The sequence below is a fragment of the Sinocyclocheilus anshuiensis genome, unplaced genomic scaffold (assembly GCF_001515605.1).
Source record: "Sinocyclocheilus anshuiensis isolate Anshui unplaced genomic scaffold, SAMN03320099.WGS_v1.1 scaffold615, whole genome shotgun sequence".
Classification (NCBI taxonomy): Eukaryota; Metazoa; Chordata; class Actinopteri; order Cypriniformes; family Cyprinidae; genus Sinocyclocheilus; species Sinocyclocheilus anshuiensis.
The window spans coordinates 280,610-302,974 of NW_015552647.1; the positions used below are offsets into that span (position 1 = coordinate 280,610).

A 22,365-nucleotide genomic window follows, 5' to 3' on the forward strand; every position below is an offset into this window, starting at 1 on the left:
GTTTTTGAATATCATATATGCTTTTTCATGCTATAGAGTAGGGCCCATTTGCTCCATGCTCGGGGTGAAACAAGCGTTTTTGTGATTTCTTTATATGCAGACTGTGTTTTTCCATCAGTATTTACTAAAAATAATATTTTTTTGGTCATCTTGCACTTTAGTATCAGAAAAAGACACGCTATCCATAAGAAGTGGGTTGTATCTTAATGTTGAATAAATATAGATATTATTAGTCTATAATTATAGACACATTGTTTCCTTTATTTTCAGAACAATGCACTGAAAATGTAGTCTTTATCATCAAAAAACTGTGTGCCACTGTTGTGAAGGCGTGTAGCGCGTGGGCGTCGCCCAGGGTGATGGAGAGTGAGTGAAAGCGCAGTCGTTAGCATGTTTGCGTGTAATTTAAGCGCGAAGATAAGCGCTGTACCCCCATTACTATCATGTCCCGTGTTTTTGTTTTGATTTCTTCGCATGTATTTGCAATGCCTAATTGCGTTCAAAACATAAATGGGTGTTACTTTTAAGGTAAGTCTCCGCCCAGGGGGAGTAGCAGCGCTCCATCCACCTGCCAGACTACTTCAGCAGCAGACAGTCAGTGGACCTAAAGCGCGCTCGCTGCTGCTGAGTGGACAAAAATACACGAGACGCGGTGAAAAACTCCGGGCGAGAGGGGATACGCGCACTTCATTTGAGCTGCCACGGAATCACAGTCACATAAATTAGTTTAAAGGAGCTACTACTTTGAGGACACGTGTATGCAGTTACTTTTGACTGGACGCATTGTTTTGGTTTCTGTACGTTTTCTTTGCGCTGGATTGCAAATGATTTGTACACCGGGACACACAGGATCGTTTGTGACGGACGTCTTGTAGGTGAGTTCTGCATTCATTTCAGTTTATTTTATTATTAGCATTGTTTTTATGCTTCACGTCACGACACGTACAACATCACAAATACTAGTTTGTACAGACGATCAGCACAGTTATTATCCAAATGTTTTTATACACGCTTATTTTTAAGAGGATCAGTCCACGGCACTGAAATCCGATGAAATCGAATATTTTGAGCGATTTATTGAGAGATTGTTGCTGGAAAATGGTATGCCACTGCTATTGATAATTGAAGTTTATTTGCAAGTCATGTGCAGATGATTGTTTTTTTTAAATTGTATTATTTGATTGAAATAATAAAAAAGCAGTAGTAGACAGAAATCAACCACTTTTTTCAAATCAAACAGTTTTTATGACTGATACTTCACTGGGTTTTCTTTCTCGTCTTTTTTTCCATTTAAAAAAATTCATTTTAAAAATAATGATTTTGTTTTTTTAGAATTAATATTTATTTTCAACACAATTAACTAAATGGCCATTATACTAAAGCAATACAAATATAACGTGTATTATGAATATTTTAATAATAATAAATCAATTATGACAAAGTGGAATGTTTCCACAAAGAATTTGAAACCGTATTTGACCATTTATTGGTAGACTAAGTATTACGGAACCGATAACAAATTAAGTAGAAGTGTGTAAATATCTGTGAAGATATCACTCAAGCTGTGACTTATCAGTCTGTCTCTATTACCAATTTCCATTTTCTTCCATTCAATAAAAAGATAAGTGAATGTTTATGTGAAATCTCAATTATGAATGTATCAGTGGATCCTCCCTCCCTTCCCATGCAGGACCGAATAAATCTCTTGTGGGTCTTTGGATAAAGTGATCATGCAGGGAGCCGGGACTTTGGTGCTCGGGACCCTTCTGGTGTCTGTGTTCTCAGCTGTCTCGGTCCACAGCAGCCCTTTGTCTTCCCTGCCAACCGCTTCTGCTCCACGAGTCTTCCTGTCCTTCAAAGGTAAGATGCATTTCTGTTGTATATGCTGTGTCTCACACTGTTGCTCTGTGGATGACATCCACGAATTAACATAGAAATATATACAATCGCAGCTGATATGATATAGATTGCATGAGAAACATGCATTATTATATTTGTACTCAGCATTTCTAGGAAACCAGAGTCTCATTATATTAACTTTCAGTGCATATACGTCTACTGTAGTATTAGGCAGTAGGGTTTTTCTTATTGTTTTGTGGGAATCTCTTCAGTTTTTTGCTGAGCAAGCTACTTGCCTTCTTAGGTTACCTGTCTGTTCACCTTTCTAATTCAAGGAGTTTTCACAGTCTGCTGCCTGAACTAATTTTCTTTTCTGTTGCCTGTTATTGTTTCTTTAATTGGTTTTTCAAACACTCTTTGGGATTGAGCATGTCTACCAGCAAAGACCTAAATTCAGAATTTGCGCTACACTCTGTGACTGGGAGTTTAACCCTTGCTGGGGGAATTGGATTTCATGTTGGGTCGGTTGGGGTTCTTGCACGGCTCTTGGTTGGATAAGCAATGCAATTAGTTTTTAGTTCTGAAGCAGTATTTCCCTTGGGATTCTCTGAGCTGTTTTTTTTTCTGAATATCTATGTTCTTAGTAGTAGCCCATTTTCCAGGACTACGCATCCATGATTTCTTAACAGTGCAGTTTTATTGTAATTTTATTCTCAGGAATTGCAATTGGAAGGCAGCTTAAACTATATGTTTACAATCTTTTCTCCAAAATGGAATACTGATACTGTATGCGATATTGGACTGGTTTGCTTCCCAGGACCTTTATGTCCAATCTTAGTGTACTTCTGTCAGTCAGCACTGACACTGACCACTCTTTACTGCCAAGATATACACTGGAGACATACTACATGCATGCACTGGATGGGATATTCCATCTTACAATATGACAAAATATGATATGTGAGTTTCTGGAGATTATCAAAACACTGTAGATGAAATAAAAGATCTAGTCTGCTTTATGTAGGACGTGGTAAAAGCCCTTTGGATGGATTAAAGTTTTTAGTTCTGGTTACTTCTGCTCCTCTGTCCAGCAGCCTTGATTAAACACTTGAATCATGTTCCTCCCTTGAGAGTGAACATCTTGTGAAGAAGGCTACATGTGATTAGGGCTTTAACTCACTAAACATTCTGTTCTCTCCCACAAACAGCTTCAAGCTTGGGATCTTGTTTTGGTTTTGTACTTGGATGTGCCTTTAGAAAATCATTATGATGGCTAACCAAAATCCAGGCTTACATTGTAATTGCTTGCCTCTGTGCCTTTACTCTTTGAGACACACAGGACATCCTGTTTTATATCCCTCTCAGTTACTTAAATGTGACTGTTTGAGCCATGAGGTCATCATCTGTTCACTGTTGTAACAGGGTTATGCACCATTCAGAATTACACAGAAAATGCCTTGTACATTTTATTTTATTTTACAGACAAACTGGGATGCACAATTGCAGTTTGAATGTAAGGAAGTAGAAATAAAATGAATTTAAATTCAAATATTTTTTTAACTGTAATTTTTAACTTGAAAAGAAAATTTTTTAAAGACAAATTAAAATGTTGACTTGGCAAAGCCTTGTTCGAAAGTTATGATAAAAGTATTTTAGGTCTTAAAAGATAAGTTCACTGATTTTCAAGCTTTGTATTGTTACAGTGTAAATGAACAATGTCTTTCTCTGTGTTGCCTGTACCTAGATATCCCTGTTTATTTGTCAGCATAAATCAGTCGGATCGACAGAGGGGATTTATGGATGTTGGCATTTTTGGCAAAAGGGAATGGCACAGCCCATTTTCTGTTTTAAAAATAAAAATTGCGTTTGTGCTGCATAAACAGCCAAGATTTATTAAAAGCTATCTTGCCAGTGGTGATTAGATAGATAGATTCTTCAGTTCTGAATTTTGAACAATCCTGTGTTGTAACTTGTAATATGTTGTTTAAATGTTTGATATAGTAGTGGTTTTAATTTCATGCATGAAGTGTAATGATTCAGTTTAGCTTGAGGTCCAGTTTAAGAAAAACTGCGTAAAGAAAGAAATTAATACCTTTTAAGTGATCCTCCCTGGGGGGATTCAGGCATAATTCACTAGTACGTCCCTCATACACGCAAGCTTGAACACAAGCATAAATGCACCCACTCACACACACATTGACTGCGGTTCACCAAGATCTCCCTCTTTCTGATAGATTCTTATTCTCCAGTTTGAGCATGTAGGGAGGGAGGGCAGGGAACTCAGCCAGACAGAGTCAGTTTTCATCTCTGAGGGAGGACTTGGCTGCTGTTAGCAGTGTCGGTGAGTTAAGAGAGCAGATACTGGTGTCTTCTTGTGCCCTTACTCATTTCAGACAGTCCAGACCACAAGAACATCCCTGGAAGCCCAATCATCTGTAAAGTTCAAGGTCTAGTGCTCTGCAGACATGACTTATTACAAGTTCAGACTCTTTTCTAAGGCTGTTCTCGTCTTTTCCCTTTTCATGGGAGTAACTATGATGTATTACATTTGCCCTTCTCTTTCACATGCACACACTTCTTTTTAAACCCCTCTTTCCCATGTATCTCTGCAAGCCTGGGATTTACATGCTAAAAGGTAGCCCAGAGGACTTACGAAGAGTCACATGACAGCCTAAGTTCATTTCTTTGCATATGAGCCCTCACATAACTCCTCATTTTTGGACATGACAGTGGATTTATGGGCATGTTTATGCATATTATATCACTTTACAGTGGTTAGGAGAACCCAGGGATGATTCAAGGAGGAATGCTTGTGTGAATTGGTATTTTGTGTGTGTGTTTGAAAATGGTGCCCCGTGAGTTGTTTGTGCACACTGTTTTAATTTAAATTCCATCAGTAGATTCTCTGAGGGGCAGAGCGCTTATTGCTCAATTTAGACAAATGTTCTCAGACAAAGAACACTTTAAAGTAAGTATCTCAAGGTGCATCACAACTACAATGTCGTTCTGATGGCAGTGCATAAATTATCGCAATTAAATAAGGCATTTAAAGTAGTGTGCTTCATTTTCCTTTGCTGTTCATGTTAACACCTGGGTAACGTTCTTTAAAAACACTAAAGCAGTAATAGGCGATGGTCTGGATGAGAGTAAAAGCTCATTGTTACTATAGCTCATTAGGAGTTATCATATAAGGTAAAGTGCTTATAGACTCTATCTTCTTCACATAGATCCATGACCCAGAATTATGCCCCACTCCAGGGCTTCTAGTCTAATAATAAATCAGAAATAATAAATAATAATAATAAAAAAAACTGTAGCAGCATCAGTGCAAACTGTGAGTTTCTTCTATGTTGGAGTCTCATCAGAGAGGTCGGTAGTGGTAGTTTTTTTTTTTATTTTTAAATGAACTTTAACTGAACATTAGATGACGGCAAAGAAAGAAAGAAGTGACTATAACCTTACAGTGCACACAGTTTCACACTTAAGGGCTTCTGGTCTAAATAAATCACAAATATTAAGTAATAATAAATAAAAAAATATTAAAATATAGCTACGTCAGGACAAAAGCTTCTTACATCTAAGATTCTGATCAGAGAGGTCAATGTGTGTCATTTAGATCCTTTATTGGTTAAATGTCTTTTTGCTGTAGGAATTTGCAGTTTAGTACTTCAGTACAAAACTAAAGATGAAAACATACTACACATATGCGTGCATTTGCATACATATGAATGGAACACAAAAGCTAGTGTGACTGCCATTGTAATAAAGAAATATGAAAATGACATGAATGGTTTATTAGTATTAATAGGTTAAGATTTAAGATTCTATGCTTGTTTGAGTGTGTATTAGCAGGTTTGAGTTTATCTCACTGTATGTGCTGGCAGAATAACATCAAAGATATATTTATCTTTGACGTACCATCCTGTGAACTCGCTTAGATGCTTGATGTTTTGAAGTGTCATAAAATATCATGGTTCTGCAGGTGATGAATGGTGGTAAACCAAACCTGGCCCATCTGCATTTCTTTTTATACTGTGTTTGCTTATCAGTAATACACTCTTAAAAATAAAGGTGCTTCAAAAGGTTCTTCAAGCGATGCCATAGAAGAACCATTTTTGGTTCCACAAAGAACCATTCAGTCAAAGGTTCTTTAAAGAACCATCTCTTTCTTGCCTTTTTGTAATCTGAAGAACCTTATTTCGCCACAAAGAACCTTTTGTGAAACAGAAAGGTTCTTCAGATGTTAAAGGTTCTTTATGGAACCATTTAGACAAAAAGGTTCTTCTATGGCATCGTGAAGCACCTTTATTTTTAAGAGTGTAGCAAATAGCTAATACCCAAAAGGTGTATACTCAAACTACTGTACCTGCTTCCAGCAGCATTTTGATGAGCATGTTGAAAATTATCTAGAAGTTTTAAAAATATACTCTGACCTGGGCACAGTATATGTGTGTGTGTGCATCTGTCTGTGCTGGAGGCTTTTTTTATCTTCAAACAAGCCCTAATAACAGCCTATTTGAGGGTGCCAGAGGCTGAGGTTGTGACCCCAAAAAACAGAAGCAGGTCATTGTCAGGGTGATTCGTCCTTGCTGTGTGGGAAAGAGTGAACAAATTCCTGCTATAAATACCTGTAATGCTAATCTGCAGACCCACTTAAAAGCATTTAACTCTATTCTTGCTGTTCATTTCATTATTTCTGAGTAACACCTGGATGCGTAATTGGCCGTGTCTGAAAAAACTGCTATACAAATACATCCAAACACCCAATTAGACCATTACACTGCTACAGTGAGAACATTATCTCGCATACAGCTACTGAAAACATTGTCCGTTACAGCTTCCAAGATCATTTTGTATTTCTAGAGCATTTTGCAATTAACATCTCATCACATTTTCAAATTCACTGGCTTTCTCTTGTTAGTTCAGAATATCCATTGTATTGTGTGGCTGAGGATGAAGCATAGTGGCTTTTCGTTAAATGCTGTAAAAGCATTTTCTCTATTCCCTTTTAAAAATTCTCATTTAGTATTTATGTAAATGAGTTTGGCCTTAAGCATGATATCTGTTAGTGTTACCAGAAGATAAACAAAGAAAAAAATGGATGAAAAGGAATTAGCTTTCTTTAATTGTAGCACATAGGGAACAAGAAAGAAAGAAAATTGCTATGCATTTTTCATGTTATGACTGATTAGATAATGGATGAATATACTTAATTTTGTGTAAATAACAAATAAAACAACACAAATTAAATAGGCCTATGCCATTTTAAATGCTACAGGCGAATTCAGGCATCAAAACATTTTTAATGCAAAGTATAAAAACTGAATATTCTTTCTGAGATTTGCTAAAGATTGTATTTAAAATATTATTTTACAAGATGAACTTTAACTGAGAGTTAGACGATGGCAAAGGTGAGAGAAAGAAAGAAAGTAGAGATGCACCGATCGATCGGCCAGGGATCGGAATCGGCCGATTTTCCTCATGATCGGCCCGGATCGGTGATCGGCCGGTCAGTCTCACTTCTTTCCGATTCTGAGCCGATCCGTTTTGTTACCAGCGGCACAGGCAATAACGTCAGCCGCGCATTCTCACTCTCTTCTCTCCGACGACCCCTTCTCTCTCAAACACGTCTCATTCGCTCCGGTTAAATAGTGCTTGTATTGCGCATTATTTTAGTCATTCCCGCAGGTTTCACGCTTATACCAAACGCACGCACCAACACTGATCTATATTAGTGGACCGCACAAGCCATGCTCAGTCTCAAACAGCTTGTGAGCCACAAATACCAAAATGAGTGGCTAACTGCGCTAAAACGCTCAAATACATACACAAATTATGTCAAAATGCCCGTCTTGGCGAGTATCCAGTTAAACACAGTCAGTTTTGGAATGTTAAATAGTTGAGAAAGAGAACGCATGTTGTGTAACAGTATATTGGGTCCGTGGATAAACTCTTACAGGGACTGCAGTCCAATATTCCTGCTGCTGTCTGTCATGTTAATCAAAGAACAAAAGACAAAGAAAATCACTTTCTGCTCTTGCCTGAATACGTTTTATAACTTTAATGGTAAGCATTAATCTGTATTTAATTTTTACATTGAAGATTACAGAAATTAATCAAATGTAAAATAACACTGGATGTGTTATTTTACATTTGATTACTTTAATTTCTGTAGTATTTCTTACCTGAATAAAAACTTACTTAACCTGAAAAACTTAGTTTCATAGCTCTCTTTATTCTATTGCATTTATTTGTGCTGTTGTTTGCAATTTTTTTTATTTGTTATTATTTTATTACTGACTTTTTACTTGTGTTTTTTTATGAAAATAAAACTTTGCTTTGAAGAAAAGTAGATTTTTGTTTGTATATGCTGTCAATTATAGTTCTTAGAAAGAAAATCAGAATCGGCAAAAATCGGTATCGGCAGATCACACTAACAAAAAATCGTAAATCGGAAAAGGCCAAGAAAATTGCAATCGGTGCATCTCTAAAAAAGAGAAAGAAAGAAAAAGAAGTCATAACCTTATACTATAACACTTATTCTACACTCAATACGTTCCACTCATGACATGATTAGGTTTATCCTTCATGTTGTCTTTACCTGGGTTCTAACTGGGTCAATTGCGACACTAGAGACTTCACTAAGTGCTTCCCTCTGACAATGCACACATATACAGAGGGAACGAGAAAGCATATGCGTGAGAGAGAAAGAGAGAGCCCGGGAGCAATCACTGTCTCTCTGAAAGATGAACCTCCTTCAACCTGCCAAGATATGCCTAGGAGATCTGCTCAGACAGAAGGTGAGACACTGTCTCTTTCAGTCGCACACTAGAGAGACACTAACTTACAGCTGCGTAGAGACTGTTGTGCCATTCAGTTACGATTATTACTTCAGCATCCAGCTCACCTGTGGCGCTGATGGGAAAGTATTTTGAAAGGCCCGACCCTCTTTTGGCTTTCTCATTGGCGTCTTGTATCAATTTTCTCCTGATCAACCAAAAAAATGTGTTTGTCTTCAGGTAACGTTGAGGTTTTTCAATTTTAGCTGAAACATGCAGGCTCTGTCAAGCTCTTGCTTTATAAGTGAAACCGCAGCGGCGTATCAGAACGGTATTAAAAACCAAAAGCGATGGGAATCATCAAAAATGCATTATTCTGAGCTGCTCCCATGAGGCTTTCTCTAATGGAGCTCTTGGCAGAGTAATAAACTTAACCTCTTGACCCTACATTGAGTTTCAGCTTCATAAGAATCACTTATAAAAGGCTGCATGGGACATAGACAGGCGTGGGCTCGGAAAGGAAGGCCTGCTCTTTGTTCTCTGTTCTTTGTTGTGTTTGTTTTTGCCAAGGGTGATGTGGTCATGTGCTATATTAACTGAATTATGTTAAGATATAATGTTAAGATGTCTTGCAGATAATAATGTTTTCTTCCGAATATCTCGACTGTGCTACATTTTGTTGTCTTATTTTAGACCAAACACATTTGTATGTGATGCCATGGTGCAGCAGACGCTGTCTCAGTGCTGTTTGTGTCAAGGTGGCGGTGCATCCCAGCATCCTGTGCTGCGGCGCTGGATCTAAACTGTCACAGCGAGAGGAGAGTGGAGGTGACAGCAGCAGGGCTAAATATAGAGACCCTGCACTCCTACACCCCCTCTCTTACTCTCTCTTCTCTGTCTTCCTCTTTTTGTCACTAACAAAAATACTACAAAAGTACCCCGGTGTCATGGTTTTTTAGACTTGTACCATGGTAATATTTTAAGTACCATGGCACATGGTAATCATTCAGAACCATGTACTGTCATGCTCAGTTTAGCAAGTTTTTTTTTTCCATTTTTTTTTTTCATGTTCTATAGAAATACTATGGATTTTTGGACATTGTGTAACATTCTTTACCTGTTCTTTACCTTACCTTTATGCACTACTGTCATTTTTTGAATGAGCTTTTATTTTATATTTTCAGTATTTAATTTTAGTTTCATTTAGTAATTTGACAAAATGTTCCTGTCACAGTTGTTTAACTTAAAAATCTCATGAATTTTCATTCATTTGGCAAGATTCAAAATGGATTTTAAAGTCCCCATGAAATCAAAATTAAAGTTTTTTGGGTGTTAGTGTCAATATGTTAGTCTTAAGGCTATCTTTAAGGCAGTGTGCTCCAAAACAGTGACAAAATTCACATTTAGAAGATACAAGCATTCAAAGCTTGCAGTTCGTCACTTCCGCCAAAACGGCTCAGCGATTATTTTGACGTCACATCGTACTTCAGCTTCTCATCAAACTTTCTGTCCAATCAAATGCTCTCTAGAATCCGAAGCCCCTACACTATAACATAGACGCTGAAGCCGCGGCTGAAATCGGTCACTTGTCCACAGAATTAGTATTTTCTGTACAGTGAATGGCACGTAGTGCACTATATAGGGGACAGGGAACAATTGTAACAGTGTAAATATGCTTTCCATTGAGGAAAAAAAGAAGTCTGGTTTCGCGCTGTGTCACGCTAACCACCGCACCGCACACACACTCTGCTCCGGTCCAGAGACACGATAGCACGGAGCGGATCACATGCGCGAGTCGGCGCAGACCACAAAATGTATCGGAGCTATTTGAATTCTACACAGAATGCTATATTTTATAGCAATATGGATGAGATTGTGGCTGGCATACCCTGTCAAATGCGGCTTTACGGAGCTCAACGGCTCTGAACGGCTCTAGCCCAAGCTGTGATATAAACGAACACTATTGGCTATTTTAAAAAGGGGCGGGGCTGCTTGATATGTCCCGCCCTGTCTTCCTGTTTCAGTTAAAATGACGTCAATACAGAGTAACGCTGCGTGTTTCTAAGAATTTCAGGGGACCTTTAAGTTGGTTTATGTATTTACTCTGAAGTGGCCTGAATCTGAATGAATTTCTTCAGAGGAATTATCATTTCATCCAACATCATTGTAGCTAATTAAATATTAAGCATTGATACTTATTAATATAAATTTTAAAGAAATTATTATACATAATGAAGAAATTATATAATATGGTCACACTTTGGTTTGGGGACCAATTCTCACTACTAACTAACTATTAACTACAACTTTTGTCTCAATAAACTCCTAATTTGCTGTTAGGTAGTTGTTAAGCTTAGGTATGACAATTAAGGGATGTAAAATATGGTCGTGCAGAATAAAGCATTAATAAACTGCCAAAACACTAGTAATATGCATGCTAATAAGCAAGTTCATAGTGAGAATTGGTCCTTAAACTAATGGGTTAATATATTTATGTATATATTTTTTATACATTGACTGCCCCTATATTGAACTACCATGGTATAAGAGTTCTACCCTCAATCTACCATAGTAATGCCACTTTAAATCATTCTGCATAGTTCTCTTGTATTTTGTGCTGTTTTCCATCAATTCCCAATTCTCTATTTCATTACTGTCTCTTGGTCATCTTCCTTAGCTAGTTTTCTGTTCTATATTTTCATCCTCTCTGCTAACATGTCACTCCCTGAAGGAGTGTGGAAGCGCTCCCATGAGACGAGAAAGAGTGCAGACATTCATTTGAGTGAGGTCTGGGTCACAGCTCCTCACATGAGTCACTCATTGGGTTAGTTGTGGGTGTGTATGTGGCAGAGAAACATTCTTTTTGAGAAAACTATCATCTATGCAAGGAGACTGTGCATCATACTTTTTATTTTTACAACATGTTGTCATGTTGTTTGTTTGATATCAGGACCAGTTGTGAAAAAGATGACCGCTATGGATGCCATTATTGGCCTTTTTGTGGTTTAATGACAAATCAGTTACACGATTCCATCAGTTACCTATGACATGACCAAATTAGTATTTTGATGACTGTCTTTCATCTGCATGCATGTTAAGCCATGTTCAATGTGATCTCATGGGAAAATGTAACTTATTTTCAAGGTGCAGATTTTTGTTTGAATTCATGATTTTTAGAAAAAAGCAAGAATATTTAAGCCTAAACAAAACCATCACATTGTGCTTGCTTTTATTTTCTGTAAAAGAACCATCTTCTTTATCTGCAGACACAGATATTTTGTCAGTCAGCAGTTTTTTTGTTTGGTTATCTCTTCTTGTAAAACACAGCCATATTCACAGCACTCACACTCTTGTCTTGTAACACTCATCTGCAGCCTGTGTGTTTTATCATTGCCTTTCTCATTGCTACTCATCATCATTCACATTCACTTGTTTCTGACACTATCACTCCCCTCATGTTCTATTTTCTCTCTGTCTGCAGCTCCCATCTCTGATACACCATTCGCTTTCAAAGGCATTTAAAAGCGTCAGGAGTGTAGATGGCTGCCTTGTTATAAAACCGCCTCCGAACCAAAGGTTATCCGGTCTGGATAAATGGTTGCATTGTCAGCCGGTTTGATGTGTTTCTTTCTGGAGTGTAACACAGGGGTTTCTGTAACCTAATGCAGAAACTCACGCAGAGTATCAAAACATTTTTCTATTGCTGTTGCAGAGCAGTTTTGGGAAAAAGAGGCAAATCTTCTCACTTGTCACTTTGAGAAACAGGCAGGCTTGGTGTTCTGCACTGATGTAAGACAAAGATGCTCTGTTTGTAAGCTGTGTGTGTCTCTTATAGCTCTCCCATGCTGATTGTGTTTTGTGAGGACAGATGGAAATGTGTCAGACAGAATGAAAATAACCTGATATATGTTTCCTGACTTCACTCCTTTAAAATTTCCCATCGCTTTTTAGACTGAAAATAGCAAGATTCAAGCTGCATTCAGCTTTAGTAGGGCTGCAGCTATATATATTAATTGATAAACCTGTTGTAAATATAGGTTACAATGTAAATTGATTTAAAAAAAGTTTAAATAAGGTTACATTTTCTGCATAAAATGTACACTATTGTTCAAAAGATTTTGTAATGTTTTTTTATTTTTATGCTTAGAAAGGCTTATTTAATAAACAATGCTGTAAAAACAGTAATATTCTGAAATATTAGATTAAAACATTTTTTTTATATATATATCCTAAAGTGTAATTTCTGTATTGGTAAAGCTGACTTTTCTGCAGCCATTACTCCTGTCTGCAGAGTCACATGATCCTTCAGAAATCATTCAGATATGCTGATCTAGTACTCAAGAAACATTTCTTATTAATATCAGTGTTGAAAACAGATGAGCTGCTTAATATTTTTGTGGAAACTGTGACAGATTTTCAAGATTCTTTAATTTATAGGAAAAAAATGCATTTATTTGAAATAGATTTGTAACAATGTAAAAGCCTTTTGATCAATTTAGTGCATTCTTGCTGAGTAAAAATATTTGAAAGAATCTTGCTGACCCCAAATTTTTGAACAGTTGTGTAAACACAGCAAATGTGTTTTTTTTTCATAGAAATACATTTTGCATTACTTACAAAGAGCTCTCACCAAGACCCAACTAATTTATTATTCATTACTGGTTTTATTGATTAATTGTTGCAGGCCTAAACTGAAGTTTAGTGTTTTTTTTTTTTTAAATGTTGCCACTTGTTTAGTGACAGTAAAACAGTGACATGAGCATTCTGGTGAGAGAAAGTCTCTGTCCTCTCCCAGACCTTAATTGCTCAGAAAGGATCCATGTTGTCTCGTCCTATTGTAGTCTTTTGCCACAAATGAAGAAAGAGAAAGACTGTGTGGTCCACTGTGAGTTGATTCAGTAAGACACACCAGCATTCAGGTCTGTTTATAATGAGAGGTTACAATAGGCTTTGTTACCAGGCAGCTTCACTGAACCCCAGACCTGGACCCCCATGACACTTCTGTGCACTCAGGGGAGTTACTGAGATGCTGGGTAACAGTGTGAGAGATAGAGACAGGGGAGACACATGCGAAGGCAAATATGGTCAACAGCATCAGATAAAGTAATGAAATATGCTTATAAATAATGATTCTTACAGGAATGGTGCACCCCAGAATAAGTAAATAAGTAAATTATACACTACCATTCAAAATTTTAGGGTTGGAAAGTTTATTTTTTTCCCCATTTTATGCTCACCAAGGCTGTATTTATTACTGTATAAAAATACAGTAAAGCAGTAATATTGTGAAATATAAATGTCTCTTCTTTACTATTTTAATATATTTAAAAATGTAATTTATTCCTGTGATGAAAAGCTGAATTTTCAGCATCATGACTCCAGTCTTCAGTGTCACATGGGGCCTCATTTATCAATCTAACGTAGAAACGAGCGCAGATCCGTGCTTACAAATCAACTTACGACAGAGTTCACGTGTGATTCATGAAACATTTGTATGCCGCTAATCTCATCGTACGAATGATCTTATGTTGTTAAATGTGGTGGCAGAAAACAAGCTGCATTAGAATATAACGCCCCTAAAAACACCCCGGTTTAGAAGCCTCGACCCTGAGTTTACGACACGGAGAAATGAAACCCGGCCAAAAAGAGGAAGTAATCTCATGAAAGAGAAATTGATCTTACTCCAAAAACACCCGTTAACCTTGTAACTGCAAACAATTAGGCTACATTAATTTACTGTATGTAATTTATATGTATATTGAAATACTGGCAAATATAAACAGCCTATTTATTTCCCCTCACTCTACAACAAATATTTTAAATTTAACGGTATTCAGAACAGAACAAGAATGAAAAATAAGTAGTTATAAAATTATATATTAAACTATAAAATAAAACACAAATTAGGCTATAGTGGCATTCATTATAAACAGCATACAAATGTCAAGCAAAACTGAAACAGCATTGGGCTCACGAGCCTGTCTCATACCACAAGAATCCAAATGTTTCCATTTTTGCCATATTTGTAACATTTGAACATAACTATTATTCATTATGTAGCCTAAACATGGCTTTATACTTCAGTCATGTTCTAATATCCGTGTAAAATTCTTCACATGCACAAAAACGCTGATTTTACAGCGGACCTTTTAAAATAAACAGCGTAACTTCTATGTTTGGTTGACTGCATTTTAGTTTGATGATGAATGGCTGAAATGTCAGGCAACGGTAGAACTAATGTTGTTTGTGTGTACGTGAGGCGCCTGTGCGATCAGATGGATTAAATCAAATAAATGCATTAAGAGTGTCACAAAAACGAGCAGTGTTTTTTTTCCTTTTGTTAACCTGTTAATTATATTATAGCCTATTATATATTGTGTGTGATCCTATTTATTTTATTCCTTTAATAGACTTAATTTCTGTTTTTCTCCTTTCACATAAGCGCTGCAGGTGCATGATGCAACGATTTAATCCTCATGGTCTGTGGTTTACGCTGCTATTTGCGCATATAAATCTAATGCCCTGTATGAAAAAAAAAAGACATTCTAATCTTACTGGTTAACGATCGAATAATGAGCTTCGTTTGACGGTCAGGAAAAGAAAAATGAACAAAATGCTGTCATTCTACAATTCTTCACCGTTTTTACTATGCTGCGCGCAAGTTCAGGTAACTCAAAAACTTGCGTACACGAGCTGAGACCAGACGTGAGATTTGATCGTAGCCACCGCTCACGTCCATATTGATAAATTCCAAGTTTTGTGTTGAAACGACCGTATGCCCAATTTTCTGTTTTACGTTCGTTTCGTAAATGAGGCCCATGATCCTTCAGAAATCATTCTAATATACTGATTTAGTGCTCAAGAATATGATCATCAATGTTGAAGAGAAGTTGTACTGCTTAATGTTTTTGTGGAAACAAATTTTTTTAGATCTATTGCAACTTTTTTGGTCCTTTTATTTTTTATTTAGTGTTGCATGGAAAATATCAACATACAGATTCATAATGGTTGATGAAATTAATTAATTAAAACATTTTTTTTTCATTTGTGAGGCAACTGCGCCTTTGAAAGTCAGAGTGTTTCTTTTAAGAGCCACTTTGGGCATGAAGATGAGAGCAGAAAGAGTGGGTTTTACTAATAATTTCCCCCACAAAAAGTGTGTACCTACAATGTGTGTGTGTGTGTCTGTGTTCATACACAATTTTCCTTCCATCAGCAAAGACAATGCCTTTCCCTTGTGTGTCTACTGGTTTGGTTGCCATGGCAGCATTTCTTTTGTTACCTGTCACTGTTATGGCACATTTCACATGTTATTTGATAGCTATGTTTTTCTGCAAGTTCTTAGAATTTCTCAAAATTCACACTTTGATCTAACCGAATAGAGGTCTTTTTTATAGTATAGTCACGGGAGTGACAACAGATACAACCATTTAATTCTTGGCTGACAACAGTGAGAAGATGAGTTGCTACATTCCCCAACACACACACACACACACACACACACACACACACACACACACACACATACACACACAAACCAACAGAAAAAGAGAGAGATTCTCCCTCCAGATGTGGTCTGGGTGTGGGAGTTACCGCCTGGAGGTTACCAGACATGCTTGACCTTAGGGGGGAGCGTGAGGTCAAGGGCACCTCTCCCTTCATGTTGTTTTAGACTGCCACCATTTATTACCATCTGTCAGTCAGGCATGGACTTTAATTCCACGGCAGTACTTAGACTCAGACAATGGCCTGTGCTGACACACCAAAGCATCATGACGGAGAAAGCACAGGGGGAGCTAGCCAATCAGAGCGCAGGGACGCCACTGGATGGAGAGGACAGAATGTGAATTCACAACAGGGTTTATTGGGTGGTAAAAGGAAAAATGTGTCCATCATTGACTGGCTGGCATTTGTCCTCATGTTACAGGACAAAGAAGGACAGAAAAGAGAAAGAGACAAAAAAAATTACAGCATTTGTTTATCCTTAAAATAGAAGTGTATTAATGGAATTCAGTTTATATAGATGAATGGATAATTTAATAAATACGATTTTGAATGGTTTTGAAGTCACTTATGCTTAAGGCTGCATTTATTTGAGCAAAAATACAGTAAAACAGTAACAATGAAATATTACATGAAACATTTCTTATTACCAGTGTTGAAAACAGTTTTTGCTGCTTAATATTTTTGTGGAAATTGTGATGCACTACATAATTTTAAGGTAAGATTACAAAAAAGTAAAAGAAATTAATACTCTTCAGCAAGAGTGCATTAAATTGATTAAACGTGATGGTAAAGTTATTAATAATGTTACAAAAGATTTCTGTTTCAAGTAAATGCTTGTCAGCATGTCAGCATAAATGCTGTTATCCAACTGCTTGATATACAATAAGTTATAGTAACTTAACATTGATGTGCACTTTACCTATTTTTGCTGCACTAAGCTTCAAACAAAAGCTTAATTTTTGCATTGCAAAAATCTTTAAACAAAGCATAACCATTGTACATCTCAGAACAACACACATGGTGTTTGAATCAATGTTTTTGAAACAATCGGATGAGTAAATGATTCAGTGACTCACTCTTAAAGACCAGTCACGTGTTTCAATCCTAAACGAATCAGTAACTTGATCTGATGAATCGATTTGAATGAATGATTCAGTGAGACACTCATAAAGATGATGCCTGTTTGATTTTCTTATCTGATTCTCAGAATAACAAGTAATATATGCTGTCGCTGTCCTAATTAATTGACTAATACTGTATGTCCACAGATGTCTCATTTGTTTCTGTTTTTATTTTAGGAGATATGTCAGTACCATAATATTTTAGATAAATATAGGCCTAGTAATAAATATATATCAGAGTAGAATGGCATTGTCATCTGATATCACTGCTGTACCATGGCACCTCCATGATACATGTTTTGTAGGGAGTTTGGGAGAAAAATGCTGCTGTTACCATATTGCTGTTTACTGGTCTTGGGATCATTTACGTAATGAGAGAGAATTGGAAACCTGATTTCACTGTGCTTGTTAAATGTTGATGTAGTGTTTTCTAAAGTATATACAAGTTAGAGCAAATTTTATACCTGACAATTTAATGATAGGGTAGATAAGAGGTAACAATCATACTCACTGGAAGCACACTGGCAATATACTCTTATGTTTAATTCAGTGAGAGTATGCATCCGTGCATGTCTATGCATCTCTCAGGTAAGTTTTTCCTCCAGATGTTCCTCATCATTTCAGAGGAATGGCACATGTGGGCTGGAGAGTTGTGGGAAAGATGGGCTTATGGTTGTCCACCAAATTCAACTGGAGTCTCAAGTGACATTACATGCTGTGTACAGATTATGTACGTGTGATTATGAATGTCTGAGATGAGACTGGAATCGTTGGTGATGTTTGTGGTGGCAGCGAGCTGTTTGCTTATGTTGTTGTTGTGTGATGAAGTGATCTCATGCTCATTAAAGGCAAAGTTTGTTCAGGAGGTCAATGAGATGATGCCTCAGACGTTCCTCTATTTTTGTACTTTGAAGTAAAGGGCTGTGAATGTAGACACCCCTAAGGCTGCATTGGCTCTTCTAGACTTGGCCGCTGTTTCTGTCTGTCTTTCTCTGTCTCTTCTATTCTTTTTGTCCCCTGCTGTCTCATTCCTCTTTTTTTATGACTCCCTTATTGCTCTTGGTATTTGCCTTATAAAACAAATAGCTCTATTGTTTGTAATTTTTCCCCTTTTACTTTATTCCTGGGTGTTTTCTTGAATATGAAAATCTGAAGCAATGTTCACTTATTGATAATTACTTTAATACTACGTCCTTTTATACACTGTATATATTCTTACTTGCATATATATTTCTTTATGTAACTTAATAAATAAAAGTGTTTTTAATAAACATGTAAATAATATTAAATATGTAAATACATTTGGTTTTTTCTATATTTTATAGCTCTGTATGTAGCTCTATAAGTAGAATTGTGTTCAACAGCACATTAGTTTTGATATCACATTTGCTTTTCTAACAAAATCTTTAAGTTTGTTTTGGACACTGGTGCAATACTGCATTCTGTGAGATAATATGGTGTACTGCAGGGTTCCTCAATAGGCGGCCCGCGGGCCACATCCGGCCCGTGAGAGAAAAACGTTTGGCCCATGCTAATTTCAAATAATGTGACATGAAAATTGAAACGCAGCATCAGAAAGCTACATTAACTTACATTGTGTCTACTACACCGAACGTGGCGCTACGCAATAAAATACAATAATTTGTTATAATCAGTGATGCTGTCTTGGATGCGGCGCGACACGACAAATCCCCAACAGTAAACTGCTGACTTATAACGTACTGACACAACGTTCAAATGATTTGCAATGCTTTGTCGCGTCCAGTGTAGATACGATGTGACAGCAAAAACATGGCGAGTGTGTAGAAAAGAAAAGTGGACACGGAAAATAGATGATTCAAATGTGAATGGACTGAACAGTTTTGAGTGAGTGACTGATACCATCTTTGTTATGGAATACACGTGTTGGTTTGCAGTGAGTTCACAGTTTTAACGTACAAGTTTGCTTTAATTTATTTTCAAGATCTGAGGTAAAATATCTATTGTTGCCTTCACTATGGCTATAAACAGAGGTGGACTCTGCTGAAAAAGTACTTTTCAGGTGTTTGTACAGTGTTTTTCTTTAGAAAACTTTACTAACTTTACTTTTTTTTATTGTACTTTTTACTGCACTACGTTTCATATTAAATATCATTTAATACTTAATTACATTAGAAATCTATTACTTTCTTACTTTTACTCAAGTAAAAGTAATTCAAAGATTTACTTGAGTACAAGAAAGTACTACATTTTTTATGTTCTTAAGTATTAAAGGTAAAACAAACAACAACTTTTATTTATGAAATGAAGTGTAGTAAAAAGTATGACATTATGCTTTGGAATGTAGTGAAATAAAGTTTTCAAAAAAAAAAACACTAAATTTACTTGAGTTAAGTAAAAATACTTCTACTGTCTGCCTCTGGCTATAAAGATAACACAAAATAATATTCAAACTCACATTAGACATTGAATAAAGCACATAATCATTACCTGAGATTATCGCTGTCATATTTTGTATGTTGTTCCTGCCGCGACTTTGCAGAAAATAAAAACCGTTCCTAAAATAGAATCCCATGTCGCTTATTGTCACGTGTCGCTGTCGCGGGTGGTTAGAACAAAAACTACATGGAAAATATACTTTTTAACGCGTCGTGTCTGGTTGGGACACACGGTGTTACAGGTTTGATCCCCCCAAAAAAATCTAAGTATAAAAATATTAATACTGACAAATCTAATAATTGAATCTGCAATTAGGGAAAGTGGAGAGAATAGATCCAGGCTGGAGATGAGCAGGAACAGTTGATTTGCATGGCAGACATGAAGATCCAGATTTTTTGTTTGTTCATTTGTTTTTAATATTCAACAGGAAAAGTTCTTCTGTATCTAAATGCAAAAATGTTCATAATTGATGTAGGTCAGTGGCCCTTGGCTTGGTATTGTTGGCAGAATTTGGCCCTCGGCGAAAACTATTTGAGGAACCCTGTTGTATTGTGTAAATGAAAATAATACCACCACATACTGCACAATAAATATTTTAATCATGATCACGATTTCTGCTTCTCTTAATTTAATTCATAATTGTCTGCTTGTAGTATTGTCCAGTGGTTATTTTTCTTGAAAAACATTCCATATTAATTTGCTATTTCATTTTAATTTGCTATTATCCTGTATTGGTTACAAGCTTCAAGCTTTTGTGGTTGTGGTTGCCAGATATCAAGAGTTTAAACCCTCCAATCAGAGCAGTGGTTAATTAAGCTTCCCAACCTGGCAACCATGCACGCACTCTCTCAACATTTCGGAAAAGCGCTGATGAGCTGAAGACACTGGCAAACATATAAATTGGAGTTTAGCAATCTCTATTGAGATAATCTGCTCAAATAAAGGTGCAGAACCATCTTTTTTTATTTTTGAGCAAAATATTTGATTAACCATTATCATGCAGCCCACCACCGTACATTAAAGTGTTATCCTGACCCAATTCAGGTGCTGATGATTGATATAATTCTATTTTCCTTTACAAACGGTCACTTTGAACTTTACACACACCTCACCAATGATTCACCAGTGAGGTCTTGGGATGAGGTCAGTTTTTGTCCATGCACAGGTGCACGCTTACAAAAGAAACCAGCGGAAACTTTGACTGACATGCTGATATTGCTATAGTGAAATATTGCTGGCTACAATTGCTCAGGTAATTCAGTTTTAATGAAAAAAGATTGTCCCTCTGCTTCTTACATAAGATGGGAATACTCTAGACTCTCTTTAAATCCCAGACTTAAGCTCTTATCACATTTGGATATAAATTGATGTTGACATGTGGGTTACCTTTTTTAAACGGAAGAGAATAGATCGATAAGGAGATATAGGATTTAAAACAACACAAAGTGTGAACAATCAAATAATTCTATTCAGAATCTTGTCATTCAACTGTTTAAAAGAGGGTTCTTAAAGCAAATACAAATGTTTTACGATCATTAATTTTATCTATATACAGTTATTTTGTAGATATAAAGCATATAACATGATGGATATGTAAATTCAACTTTATATGTCTGAAAAAATATATATCAGGCTACTGTTTAAAAGTCTTTTAAGAAAACTCTAAAATAACATACTGTAGTAGGTCAGCGTAGACATACATAGATAATCAATTTGCAGGCTGTTTTTAATGATAAACTATTAACACTTAACAGGACGTACTGTACAAACCTGACTCACTTAGTATGAGACCCCATGATTTAAAAATGTTCCCATTGGATTAGTTTGACATTACCACTTAAACATTAGACAGCAGATGAAAGTACAAAGTTCTGAGAAGCATGTCAAATATGCCTGTCAGAGGAAGTAGCGAATCTTTTGGGATGGAGCCTGACAAGAGATTTTATTAATTGTGGTCTGATTCAGTTCAGTACTTGGACAGGATATTGGATCATATTTTCACCTCTAAAGACTTTCAGAGCCTTACGCTATAGAAACGGTAAAGCTATAAAGTCTAAATCATCACTCTTACAGACACATTCAGGTTAAAACCACTAGCTCGAGTATTATCATCCCTCGACAGTTCAAAAAATAGCACAAGGGCCAGCTGATTTTCTTTTTCTTTTTTACAGCTGAGATTTACAGCTTGAATCTTGAGTCTGTCAAACTGGTCTCATTGGAGGCAAAATAGATATGCTAAACCATACCTTTTGCTGAAAAAAAGACACAAACAGATGTGAAATAGGAGAGCAGGAAAGATTTTGTGCATATGGCCCAACGTTCGAACCGTCCCACAGTTCATAGTCCGTTTGTGAGTCTCCTGTAAGCTGAGAACGCATTGACTCGATAACAAGATGGAAATGTAGATGGGATGTATTGGGAAAAAGAGCGTAATAGGATAAGAGAGGTGCATGCTGGAGAGACGCCAGGAGGAATGTGTTAGGTGTCTGTCTAAAGTCGGCTAACATCTGTTTCTGCGATTTTTGAGCGTGATGTCTGCGCTGCCTGCTGATTTTGTTACAGAGAGAATCAAGTGAAAACATATTTACTGCTCTCCAAGCTGCTTCTCTGATGTGTGTGTCTGTGTGTGTCTGTTTAAAATTCTGTCACCATTTACTCACTCTCATGTTGTTCCAAACCTTAAAGGCTTGCTTTCTTCTACA

At 36.6% G+C, this 22,365-nt stretch overlaps 1 protein-coding gene across 1 annotated transcript in view; it reads left to right on the plus strand.

Annotated features, from left to right (window-relative positions):
* The first annotated feature begins 484 nt into the window (after positions 1–484).
* The window catches only part of LOC107666986 (semaphorin-3F), a 51,671-nt gene continuing 29,790 nt past the window's right edge, over positions 485–22,365 (plus strand). Inside the window, 2 exon segments of the mRNA XM_074186926.1 lie at positions 485–875; positions 1,691–1,860. Of these exon segments, the coding sequence (XP_074043027.1) occupies positions 1,731–1,860 (130 nt within the window). The 5' untranslated portion in view covers positions 485–875; positions 1,691–1,730.